The sequence below is a fragment of the Haliotis rubra genome, unplaced genomic scaffold, assembly GCF_003918875.1.
Source record: "Haliotis rubra isolate DU_JTF1 unplaced genomic scaffold, ASM391887v1 Scf83, whole genome shotgun sequence".
NCBI lineage: Eukaryota > Metazoa > Mollusca > Gastropoda > Lepetellida > Haliotidae > Haliotis > Haliotis rubra.
In genome coordinates, this window is record NW_025767557.1 from 320,693 (window position 1) to 332,641 (window position 11,949).

An 11,949-nucleotide genomic window follows, 5' to 3' on the forward strand; every position below is an offset into this window, starting at 1 on the left:
TCATATCCCTTCAAACAGACATATTTATTTTTTAAAATACAAACAAGCCGGTTACTTTCCATCACATTATTCTGTACACTGACATGTTGAAATGTTAATATATTTATTTTATTCGACTTATGTATTTCAGCATTAAATGTTACGTTATATTTCCCTGTAAAGTGTTTTGACGTACCGGGGATGTTTCTGTGGTTCATGGCGTCGTGCTCCACCTTGCAGTTGCTGGCCCAAGCCTGAGCAATAAGCGCCAGCTCCTCGTTCCAGTACTGAAACATAGCACCACGATTCCATTTGCAAGAACAATGCAGAAACTACCATTTGGGCCATCAAAATAAAGGTGTCGCTGTTTCTTGCATGTCCCTAAATGTGTTGCCTATGAGAAATGAAATATGTTCCCTTATTTTCGTTACTCAGTATATACTGCATACGCTCCATGTAGTCATCCTAAATTAAAACATACCGTACCCAAGTGTACAATTCGTTTGCACCAGGAATGGACCATTTTAGGCCCACAGATTTACTGTTACTGTTACGTTCGGGCGTGAGGTTAGGTTAGTTTTCCCCATTACCTATATTCTTGCACTTTTCGTAGTTCCGTGTGTTCCAGTTTCATAACAGTATCCATTTCATGGAACAATGTGAATTTCAGCTGTTAATAACATACACAGACCAAAAGATTAGATATTTTCATGTTCCTACTCTACAAGTCCCGTTGAGTATAATGATAGGAATTCATAAACAAATGCTTATAATAAAATCTGAATTGTTCTTTCGACGTTGCTTTTAACAGATTTTTCTTATGAATGAGGAAAAAGTTTTTGATCTAGTATTTCTATACGCCTTCATGGTTATACTGCGACAGTGATGATGCTCATTTGTGAATCTGGTGAGGTGAGCTGAAATTGGGTTTAACGTCGTGCTTGAGAATATTTCGCTCATATGACGACGTGCATGCGTGTGTATGTGGATGTGCGCCTGCTTGTACTAGCCCAGACTGAAGTTGGTTTTATAGTGCTAGCTCACTGAGATACCATGCCGCAGTGAAGCATGAATACCCCACTCAGACACATTATACCGACTCCGAGCCGACCAGTCCTTGTTGTACCCATTAATGCAGAGCGCCAGGCAGGGACCAACAAGTACCATATTGTAACGTCATCTGGTATGACGCGGTCGGGGATCGAACCCGCGACCTTCCGCTCTCCGGGCGGACGCTCTAACCACTACACCACGAAGGCGGTCTTTTGAATCTGGTATTTAAGACGACCTAAACAACTTTCCAATTACATGCACTACGTATGGCTGCTTAATAGTTACTTCAAACACGTTTTTTAGGTATATTTGTGTATATTGAGGTTTACAGACCACTTTGAGCATATTGGTAGCTGGCGGTTGCACTTTGCTTCTGTATCGGTTGTGTTCGTCGATAATAACTTTCTTTTCATCTTCTCCCACACCTGAAATCAATTCAGTGATAACAAGAAATAAAATAAACCCGTATTGCTTGCTTCAATGTTATTCATTTAACACGAGCAAATAATACTCGTCATTAGGTTGGTGTGTTGTTTAACGCCGCGTCCAGCAGTATCCCAGCTATATGGCGGCGGTCTGTAAATAATCGAGTCTGGACCACACTGTCCAGTGACCAACGGCATGAGCATCAATCAACACAACAGGGATACGAGGACTTGTGTCAACCAAGTCAGCGAGCCTGACCGGCCGATCCCGTTAGTCGCCTCTTAGGCCAAACAAGGGTTGCTGGAGACCAATTCTAACAAGGAACTTCATGGTTTCGTCATTAGATATATGATAATAATGAAAATGTGGGTTTTTTCAGTTGGATTTGGAACAGCTAGATCTACGTACATTTGTTGTGTTGAGTGAGTCTTGCAGTTCACTGTGTACATATTTTTATACAATATACAAAAACGGCAATTTTATACAACAACTGCAATTTGTCCAAAGGAACGTCCATAACAACAGCGTTCAAACATGCAGGTCAGATTGTACTGCCGTACCAAAAGGAACCATAGGGGAAGGTTATGGTTATAAGCCAGCTTATATGAACAGCTTATAAGAACAAACAAAGCGACCATTAACATATAATAATTAATACAATGTGTCTGAATACTCGTATAAGACAACAGCCAGCAACGTCGACATACCCGACTGTTTGACAAGAGGCGATGGCTTGAGACAGGCCGTGTGATTGGGCACATGTTGCAGTCTTTCAGTACATGCTGTTAGCTGAAACGATTAGCAAAGTGAATTTAATACAAGACCGACTTATCAAGTTTTGTCTAACAGTCAATGGTCTTTTGGCGTAGGTGGTTGTTTTGTAGAGTTGGGTACTTTACCTGTTCTAAGGCCCTTTAACCGAGTTCGAGTCAGCTATTCACCTCGAATTGGACCGTTGGTCTCCCAGTACAAAAATCATGTTTTGGGTTGCAGGAGTGTCCAAAACATCATTGACCTTTGTCACTTTGAGTTTCATCCCAACTAACTAAATTCATACAACTACATATGTATTGTTTAGCGATGTGGGTGTATGGCTAAGCCTCTTCGTATTCATGGAAGATCAACTCGAAGTCTCAATTGTTTAATCCAGAACTCCACTGTTGCAACACGGTTCAAGCACATAGATGAAAGTCAGTTGCGACTTGATGAAACATTCATGAGAAATAGATGTAACTGCGTTGAAACTCAAGCATAACATTCGCGAGTCCTACATTAAAGTGTTTTGAAACTTCAGGTAAAACCTTCCTGGCGAATACAGACTTTAACCTGCCTTTTTCTGCAAAACAAACCTTCAGAATTATCACTTCATGACACAGACGGCGCGGCTTTCTTTCAAACGTCAACTTCCGCTCATGACATTCCCAATTAGAGTTATTCCCTTTGATACAAAAATTACTGTGAGCAGCGAGTCGCACTCAACTTGATAAAACTTAATGTCTCTGAAAAACTGATTCCAATGCACTGACTGACTGACTGAGTTGAGTTTTTCGCCGCCTTTAGCAATATTCAAGCAATATCACGGCGGGGGGACACCAGAAATGGGCTTAACACATTGTACCCATGTGAGGAATCGAACCCGGGTCTTCGGCGTGACGAGCCAACGCTTTAACCACTAGGCTACCCCACCGCCCGATTCCAATACAACATATCTGTCAAGAATACTTACAGCTGGTGTACTGTCAGGATCTGCAAAAGAAGGAAGTACATTAGAACATTAGTCTGTGTGTGTTCCATTTCATAAGGTCAAACCATCAATGGGTAAAAGTGAACAGCACATATACAGTCGAACCCCATTGTCTCGAACTCGGTTGAGACGAATTCTCGGTTGTGTCGAACTCATCCCTCGGTTCCTGTCGATTTCCTTATATTTATTTATCATAATTCTATCCTGATGTCTCGAACTAGATATGTCGAGCTCCCGGTTGTGTCGAACTCATTTTAGGGTCTACAAAAGCCCTCATAAATACAAATGTACCCTGTAAAAGAAAACAAATCAAAATCATGCTCTTAAACCAAAGGATCAAGGTGAGGATTAACGGATTCAGCAATCAATGATCAGTACTGCAGTAAACGTTTGTTGCATTGATGTATTGTTCGTTTGTATAGCCTACTGTAAGAAAACGATGTTGTAAGCACTTTGGTCATGTTGGTACTTGTCTGTCACCTGTAAGAATTTATCAAGGCTTCGTTCATGTGTGCTGCTGCTTCTCGACAATGCATCTGCGCACGGGTCACAAGTGGATGAAAGCGTTGTATGATACATTTCTTGTAACAAATAACATCCTATACATTTTACCGTTTCCCTAAAATCAAAGTAACCATACGGCGTTGGGTATTTTGGCGATGTCCGGACTAGATGTTAAAATGGTATCTCAGTTTGTTGATACAAAACAACAAGCATCAGTACCACATAGGACTAATGGACATAGAACATAGGACATCTGTCAATACAGATGTTCCATAACCTTGAAAGCGACGTTCAGCTCGGCTTCACCCGTGAAGATCCTGGTTAGACCTAATCATCAGCAACCCATGCTTGTTGTAAAAGACGACTAACTGGATTGGGTGAACAGGCTCGCTGACACATGTCAACGTAACCCAATTTGCGTAGAACGTTGTTCATGACACTGATCACTGGATTGTCTGGATCAGACTCGATTATTTACAGAACACCGGCATATAGTTAGAGTATTGCAGAGTGCGGCGGTAAATTTCTTTGAGTGGCCTTTTAGAAGTAGGAACAACAATACAGATACAATTTAACTTTGGTGCAGCGTTAAACAACAAACACATCAGCCCGGATCCCCTCCCAACTCTCACTCTAGTGGCGCAGCATGCAAGATAAAATGAAGCCAAACGCTGTCAGACGAACTTGATAACCTAAAACTATGATGTCATCTGACATAAACAGTGAAAACCACTTAACTGATAGAACAGATAAAAAATCAACTATCAGCCACCATCGATACCAAACATCCGTGTGTGAGATGATATCACCGTGCCTACCGTGCGCCTAGATAATAACTCATGCGACATTTCGTGTCCGACTAAACAGACCACGCCTAAATTTATTTTCGTTCATGATACTTATGTAAACTGACGTAATTGCATTCCAATATCTGGCGATAACGTCAAGATAGCTTCACACGTATCGCTGAAACAGGTCAGTCGATTGGTTTAGGGTTAACGGATGTACGAGAGCTACTGTCTACAATGTCAAGGAGAAGCTTCCCACTCGTTCTCTACCTTGGTGGTGGTGGGGTAGCCTAGTGATTAGAGCGTTCGCTCGTCACGTCGTAGATCTGGTTTTGATTACCCACATGGGTACAATGTGTGAAGTCCATTTCTGGTGTCCACCGCCGTGATATTGCTGGAATATTGCGAAAATCGGCGTAAAATTAAACTCACTCACTCTCTACCTTGTGTATACAGATCATACAGGGCCGTTTAACTACACTAACTTAATAAATTATTTATATCAAGTATTTTCATGTTTCTCTGCACACATTTCAAATAAATTAGAGGCAAACGTGACAAATCAAATCTGTTTTTCTTTTGATTTTATGATCTAAATCTCTGATACGCTCACAGCTTCACCACCATGGGTGTTTGGTCGAACGCTTAGATATGTTGGGTTATTTTATAAACACATTGTCAGTTGGATTAATCTCTGAAGGAGATGCTAACAAAACTACATTCTACATTGTTTTATATATACTAATGTCCAAAAGAAACGATACCAAATATTTTTTTTCAATATATTTGTTAACTAAGTATTCCTTTCTGTAGGAAAGCGTACTCGGGCGTTTCCCATGTTCCAAACCAAACGTATTCGAATCGTATCCGAAACATTTGATCAATTGAGAAAAAAACGCGCACTTTGCCAAAATGATGTTACGTCCCGTAGCACGGATTGCACGTGCAGTTCAACTGTATAAAACAGACACGACACGTTGGGATCACAGCAACAAAAAGCACACAAAAGAAATGCCACGCCTGACAGCGATTGAGAGAGAGAGAGCCGATGGAATGGTCCAACAGGGAGTATATCAAACCGACGTCGCATAACCGTCATCAGGTTAATGGAGCGGTTGCGTCAAATAGGTTGGACAAGAGACAGGCCGAGAAGCAGGAGACCACGGGTGACCACGCCTACTGAAGACCGTCATATCCAGGTACTTCATCTCCGGAACTGCTTCATCACAGCGACGTTAACGACAAGGACGACACTGGGACACGTGATCAGTCGAGTTTGCATACACATGCTATTCGAGCACGTCGCCCCTACCGCGGAGCGTTCCTGACACCTCAACAGCGAGCCAACATACTGTAGTGGGCCAGGCGACGTCGACATTGGCAACGGCGAGACTAGACACGGGTCATGTTTTCCGACGAGAGAAGATTTTCACATATTCAGGAACGATGGTCTGCAGTGTGTGTACCGAAGAGTTGGTGAACGTTTGACACAGAATTGCATTCATCAAGTCCGGCCATTCGGGGGCGGAGGTTTAATGGTTTGGGGTGAAATCTGCGGTGACCCCAAAACGAGGCTCGTCGTTATTCAAGGAAACCTGAATACGCATGAGCGTTATCGAAACGAAATTTTACAACCAGATGTGGGGCCATTCATCCAACAACAGCATCGCGGAATCATTTTCCAGCAGAATAAAGCGCGTTACTGAACAACTTTCAAATGAAATCTACCAATCTACCATTTCTGTATCGTTTTGTTTGTCTTTAAACGCTTGGTATCGTTTCTTGTGTACATTAATTTATTTCCATATAGCATCGTGAATTGGTACGGTCATTAATTACTTACTGTCGTTTACATTTCTGTTTAATGTCTCTGTAAACGGTTTGCTAAAACATTACCCTCTCTGGCACAGTATAAGAGTGCTGACATCTACTGGTAGAGCTGAAATGCTAACCTTTTTCTCAAAAACATGGTCATCTCTATTTTTAGTTTTCAGTTCAAAGATTGTCATCTCTATTTTGCCTTTTACGTAAACGATATTCGGGGGAAAATATATAATCGAAACTGGTTATACCCTGACGTTGACGTTTATGTTAATGCCATTACATGCCCCGGTCTTTTTCTGTGCATTTAAGGTGAGGTGAGGTGAAATTGGGTTTAACGTCGTGCTTGAGAATATTTCGCTCATATGACGACGTGCATGCGTGTGTATGTGTATGTGCGGTTGCTTGTACTAGCCCAGACTTAAGCTGGTTTTATAGTGCCAGCCCACTGAGATACCATGCCGCAGTGAAGCATGAATACCCCACTCAGACACATTATACCGACTCCGAGCCGACCAGTCCTTGTTGTACCCATTAATGCCGAGCGCCAGGCACGGACCAACAAGTACCATATTTTAACGTCTTTTGGGTGCATTTAAGGGGTGGTTGGGTAGGATAATGGTGAAAGCGTTCGCTAGGCACGCCGAAGACCCGGGTTCGATTCCCCACATGGGTACAATGTGTGAGACCCATTTCTTGTGTGCCCCGCCGTGATGTTGCTGGAATATTGCTAAAAGCGACGTAAAACCATATTTATTCAATCACTCACTCAGTGCATTTAAACATTGAGCAACGATGTATATTCAAAAATAATAAATCATTATTATCATTCATATCAGGATTATGATTGATTGCCAAATTTAAGAATATAAATGAAATATATATTGGACATGAATACATGACACGTTTTCTAGACAACAACATTTTTGTTTTTTTACTATTATCCATAAAACGTGTCATGTAGTCATGTTCGTCCAATTTCTAAATGCCTTTCAAGAACTTTAAACATTGGTCATTATAAATTCATCAAATGCAGATTAATATCCCGTTCAAATCAGAAATCTGACATGCACTGAAAAGCCAAGTAATATCGAGCTTATCAGTTAGTGTGTAGACTGAAGGGTTTTCCTTGAGGATTTAATATAAAACGGCCAGTTCACGTATGAATCGCTATCTTAATCCACATGGGCCTCGCCCATTATTGAATCAGAGATAAGAAATGGGATTGACATGTTGAAGAAAACACTGCCTATTGATCGTGCGTGTGGTGATTTCTTTCGTTTCGGAAAGGCGTATATCCACTTCTGTGATATCCTGTCCTCTTATGGTGTCGCCTCTTTGACGTAAAGGCAGACGCATAATGTCAGCTTCAAATGAAATAGCGGGTCAAATTGTAAAATTTCGCTTTTTTTGTTTCAAATTTGGACCCGAGCGTTTTATCTCAAGTTACGCTGTTGCTAGTACATTGTATCTCACATTCTATACAGTGCCGAAACATGTATACACATTAGACACACAAAACTGTGTGTATCTACAAACATGGACATTTTATAATTGTCATAACGCCACTGCAAATGCGATATACAAGTTTTACACGTGCATATCTGACTTGATTATAGCATTTTACATAATTATATACACATAAAGTAGTATCATGGTTATGAAGTACAAGAACAATTGCATTTAAATAGCAACAGTTACTGTAAGGGCGTCATATTTTAATTTTTTTATGTGTTTCACGTAGCCACCAAATTCTTAACATGGGTCGGTCGGTCGGGGGAAAAAAACTAAAAACTAAAAAACTTAATAAAGACTAAATTTTCTGAATAGTGCTCTTGATTCTCATTTGTTGTACTACTTATTGCAACTTCTCGCGTTCTCTGGACTTCAAACTAGTGGCAGCGACTGAGAGGAAGGTAAACACTTTTTTTAATGATAAACTCACTCTAAATATCTTAGATAACACCTATTAATCTATTGATAAAATATTAAACAATGAAACCTTTCTAGATCAATCGATATCAAGAGAGAAAGAATGAGAGATAGAGAGAGAGCGAGAGAGAAAGAGAGAGAGGGGGAGAGAGAGAGAGTGAGACGCTTCTAAAGGTATATTTGTGTCAAGGGTGCCATGCATATTCTTCTTTACAATTGCAACTGATTATTTCTTTTTTCATGGCAAGAAATACATGCTTTGCTAGACAGTTAATAACATCTGGGTTTTTGGATGATAGTAGCTGATAAAATGTTGGATATGTTGGATTATAATATTCAGGTAACAATTTTCTCAAATCTGACAAAAAGGACATATTAAGCTGACATGGTACTCTGTTTCAATACAGGGAACAATGCATAGATGACAAAATCGTTGATCTTTAGCAACATGAAGTTTTCTATATTCTTCCATCATTAATCTGTGATTTGAACACCTAACTCTTATAAGGGCTATTCTTTATGAAGTAACATTTCACAACTGACAAATATTCTTCACAACATTATTCCTTCTTTAGAGACTGATATACAATACGTTTTGGAAACGAACATATTAACTCAAACTATGTCTGTTGATCTGTTGATATATACCTTTGTTTAAAATCAAATAAGAACTTATTTATACAACTTACATTCAGATTGTGCCACACATAACTAAAACCATTTTATTTTACAATTGTTTTACATTATGGGCTCAACATTGTCTACCAACTTCTGCTAATTTATATTGAGACCGGTATGTGTGGTATAATATTCCATTATCATTTTGGTATAATAACCGTGTCCAATATTTTACAATTGTTATATATTGTCTAGTTTTGAAAGATAAACATCCATGAAGTTCGGTGCATTTCTACCAAGAAAAAGAATTTGCTTTAAGAAATTATTGTACACTCTGTCTGCATCCAGTGAGGGATGACATTCTCATATTTCGGAGCCGCAAGCTAAAGTTAGGAATGCTTTGTGGTCAAAGATGTTGAGAAAAATGTTAATTTTCTGAAATTTGATAGCCAGGAACGTAAAATATTTAACACTTTCTGGATATGACAAAAAATTTGTGTTAGATGCCATGAACCGACACTGTCAGTCAGGCACATAATCCCCAGCACATAAGGCCATCTATCTAACCAACTCGGCAACCGCGCCTTCCACAATACCAAATCTAACGTGTTACATTTCATTACTTTCTAACTGCCGTTGTGTATTTATGTTACATGACTCTAAAGCACTGACTGACTGACTGAGTTGGTTTTTTACGCCGCTTTTTGCAATATTCCAGCAACATCACGGCAGGGGACACCAAAATGGGCTTCATACATTGTACCCATGTGGGGATTCGAACCCAGGTCTTGGGCGTGACGAGTCAACGCTTTAACCACAAGGCTACCCCACCGCCCCTGAGTCTAGGCAGACAAACATATACACACCATATATGTTATATCATTGTGGTCTTAACCATCACCAGCACGGTCCGAGATAGTGGCAATTAAAGTTCATCAGACCGATATGAGGCTTCCACTATTGTTCTTGAAGACCATTATGCATAATACATTATATTGACAGACAGACAGACAGACATTTTATTCAGTAGGCCACTGGCCCAAAATACATTCATAAATATAATAAGAAGTTACATGCGTTTTACCAGGGAGACTATATAATGTTGTAGATTATCCCTGGTTTTACATAAAAACATCAGAATTTTCCCAACATTATATAAAAATAGGCACAAATTATTTATTTATGTTTTTGAAGTCATTATGTTTATAAAGCTGTGTTGTGAAATAGGATGTTTCAAATATTTACCCAGAAGTGCATACAAACACACAAAATATCAATGCTACAAAGCTTACGTCGCTCTCCAAAGACAAGATAACACAGATTTGTCTATACATAACAACAATGATAATAATTGATAACAGTAAATAAAACAATGATTTAGTAAATACTTACCACTTGCTTTACATCCCTGCCCGGCAACTAACAACCACAACAACACGAGCCTAAGCATCATTTTGAACGGATGTCAGCAATCAAATCAAACTCATTTGTACTTCCTCTGCGTTTTTTGCAACGTGGACTGATACGGGCATGCGCAGTGTTTATGGAGTTGACAAATTTCAGATAACAGACCTCACCGCCTTCACAGTCAGACCCCCTATCTCGCTACTCATACGTACACACACGTCCTTTCTTATCAGTCGCGGTGAAAACAAACAGCGGAAGGCAAGTTTAAATATACTGACTAGCAGCTACATTAAACGTCAATCGATCTAACCTCTTACCTCAAATGGCTTGAAACAGTTAAATGTAAACATGAAATATAACAAGGTAATTGTTAACTGCCATACACATCAAAGGGATAGGCAGTGTTTTCTGTATTTAAAACAATAAACACACAATGCAATCCTTCGTGGTGATCTTAACAATTATCAATTAATCGTGTACTCACGTTAAATAATGCGTATCTTACACGAAAAAAATATCTTTTCTTTGAAGGTTGTATTTTTAAAAAATAATTACAATACACTGGGTGGCTGGTTGAGCGAAAATTAAGAAGACTAAAAATATTTCCGTTGCAATCAGCGTGAGTCATTTTCTCATGAAAGGCTTATGCGTTCCAGTGTATTTGAGGTTTGGGAGATTGCATATTTGGGTTGTGGGGAAGATATCCTGCAGCAAATTAACAAAGGAGCAGAATAGCACAAATAACACAAAACCGGAACTGGGTGTTCCTCTGTGGATAATTGCTAGTTTTAAAACATAGATATTTTCGGCCCGGGAATTGTATCTAGTGAATTACGTGTTTTAAGTCATTTGAGTTTATATACTACATATTCTAGTATAGGTTTCCTTTAACCGACAGAGCGACAGGGTAGCCTGGTGGTAAAGGCGAAGACCCGGGTTTAAGTCCCTACATAGATGCAATGGGTGAAGCCGATTCCTGCAGCGATGTTACTGGAATATTACTATACACCTTACTCGCTTACTCCTTCAAACCACTGAGTGAGCGCTGTGTGTGCTTCGAGGCCGACTAATGCAAGTGAGCGAGTTATTCGTAAAAGTATAACTGATTCAGAATCGATAACACCAAAACTGTGCTATTATGATATATTCATGGATAGTGACATTCTCACAACGTGTAGTTCCTTAATGGCTTGACAACCAATGGTATATTCATGCAGTGGATATATCTGCAAACGCAGAGAGTCTCAAATCGAGGAGGAAATGAAGCGAAGCCGAATCGCTTCAGAAGCTTATATCTGATTAACCAAGAAACCATGCGTAATTCATATAGACTGGATGGCCAAAGGTCGCTGTGAGACCACCTGCTGGAAGCTGCTATAGCTACACCCTCTGTTCTTCATTCTTATCGGTGTTGCATCCGGATAAATGATCTGTTCAAAGCGAGTGTCTTGAATTTATCTTTCTTTAGTAAAATATATCATTCCGTATTTAACAGGTTATTAAAACTATTCAAGGACACTGTCAAATGCAATGGATGCTATGTATATTTATCACAACACACACATGCACATGCACTTACACATACATGCGCACGCACACGCACGTGTACAGACATACATACTTGCATACACATATACACACTCACGCACGCACAGACAGACAGACACATGCATATCA

At 39.7% G+C, this 11,949-nt stretch overlaps 1 protein-coding gene across 1 annotated transcript in view; it reads right to left on the reverse strand.

The window, feature by feature from the left end:
* The window catches only part of LOC124262302, a 30,557-nt gene extending 20,152 nt beyond the window's left edge, over window positions 1-10,405 (reverse strand). Inside the window, exons 1-5 of the mRNA XM_046696788.1 lie at window positions 10,258-10,405; window positions 3,185-3,204; window positions 2,166-2,247; window positions 1,366-1,457; window positions 176-266 (exon numbers count right to left, since the gene is read on the reverse strand). Coding sequence (XP_046552744.1) covers window positions 176-266; window positions 1,366-1,457; window positions 2,166-2,247; window positions 3,185-3,204; window positions 10,258-10,318 — 346 coding nt within the window. The 5' untranslated portion in view covers window positions 10,319-10,405. The remainder of the gene's footprint in view (window positions 1-175; window positions 267-1,365; window positions 1,458-2,165; window positions 2,248-3,184; window positions 3,205-10,257) is intronic.
* Between the last annotated feature and the right edge of the window lie 1,544 nt (window positions 10,406-11,949).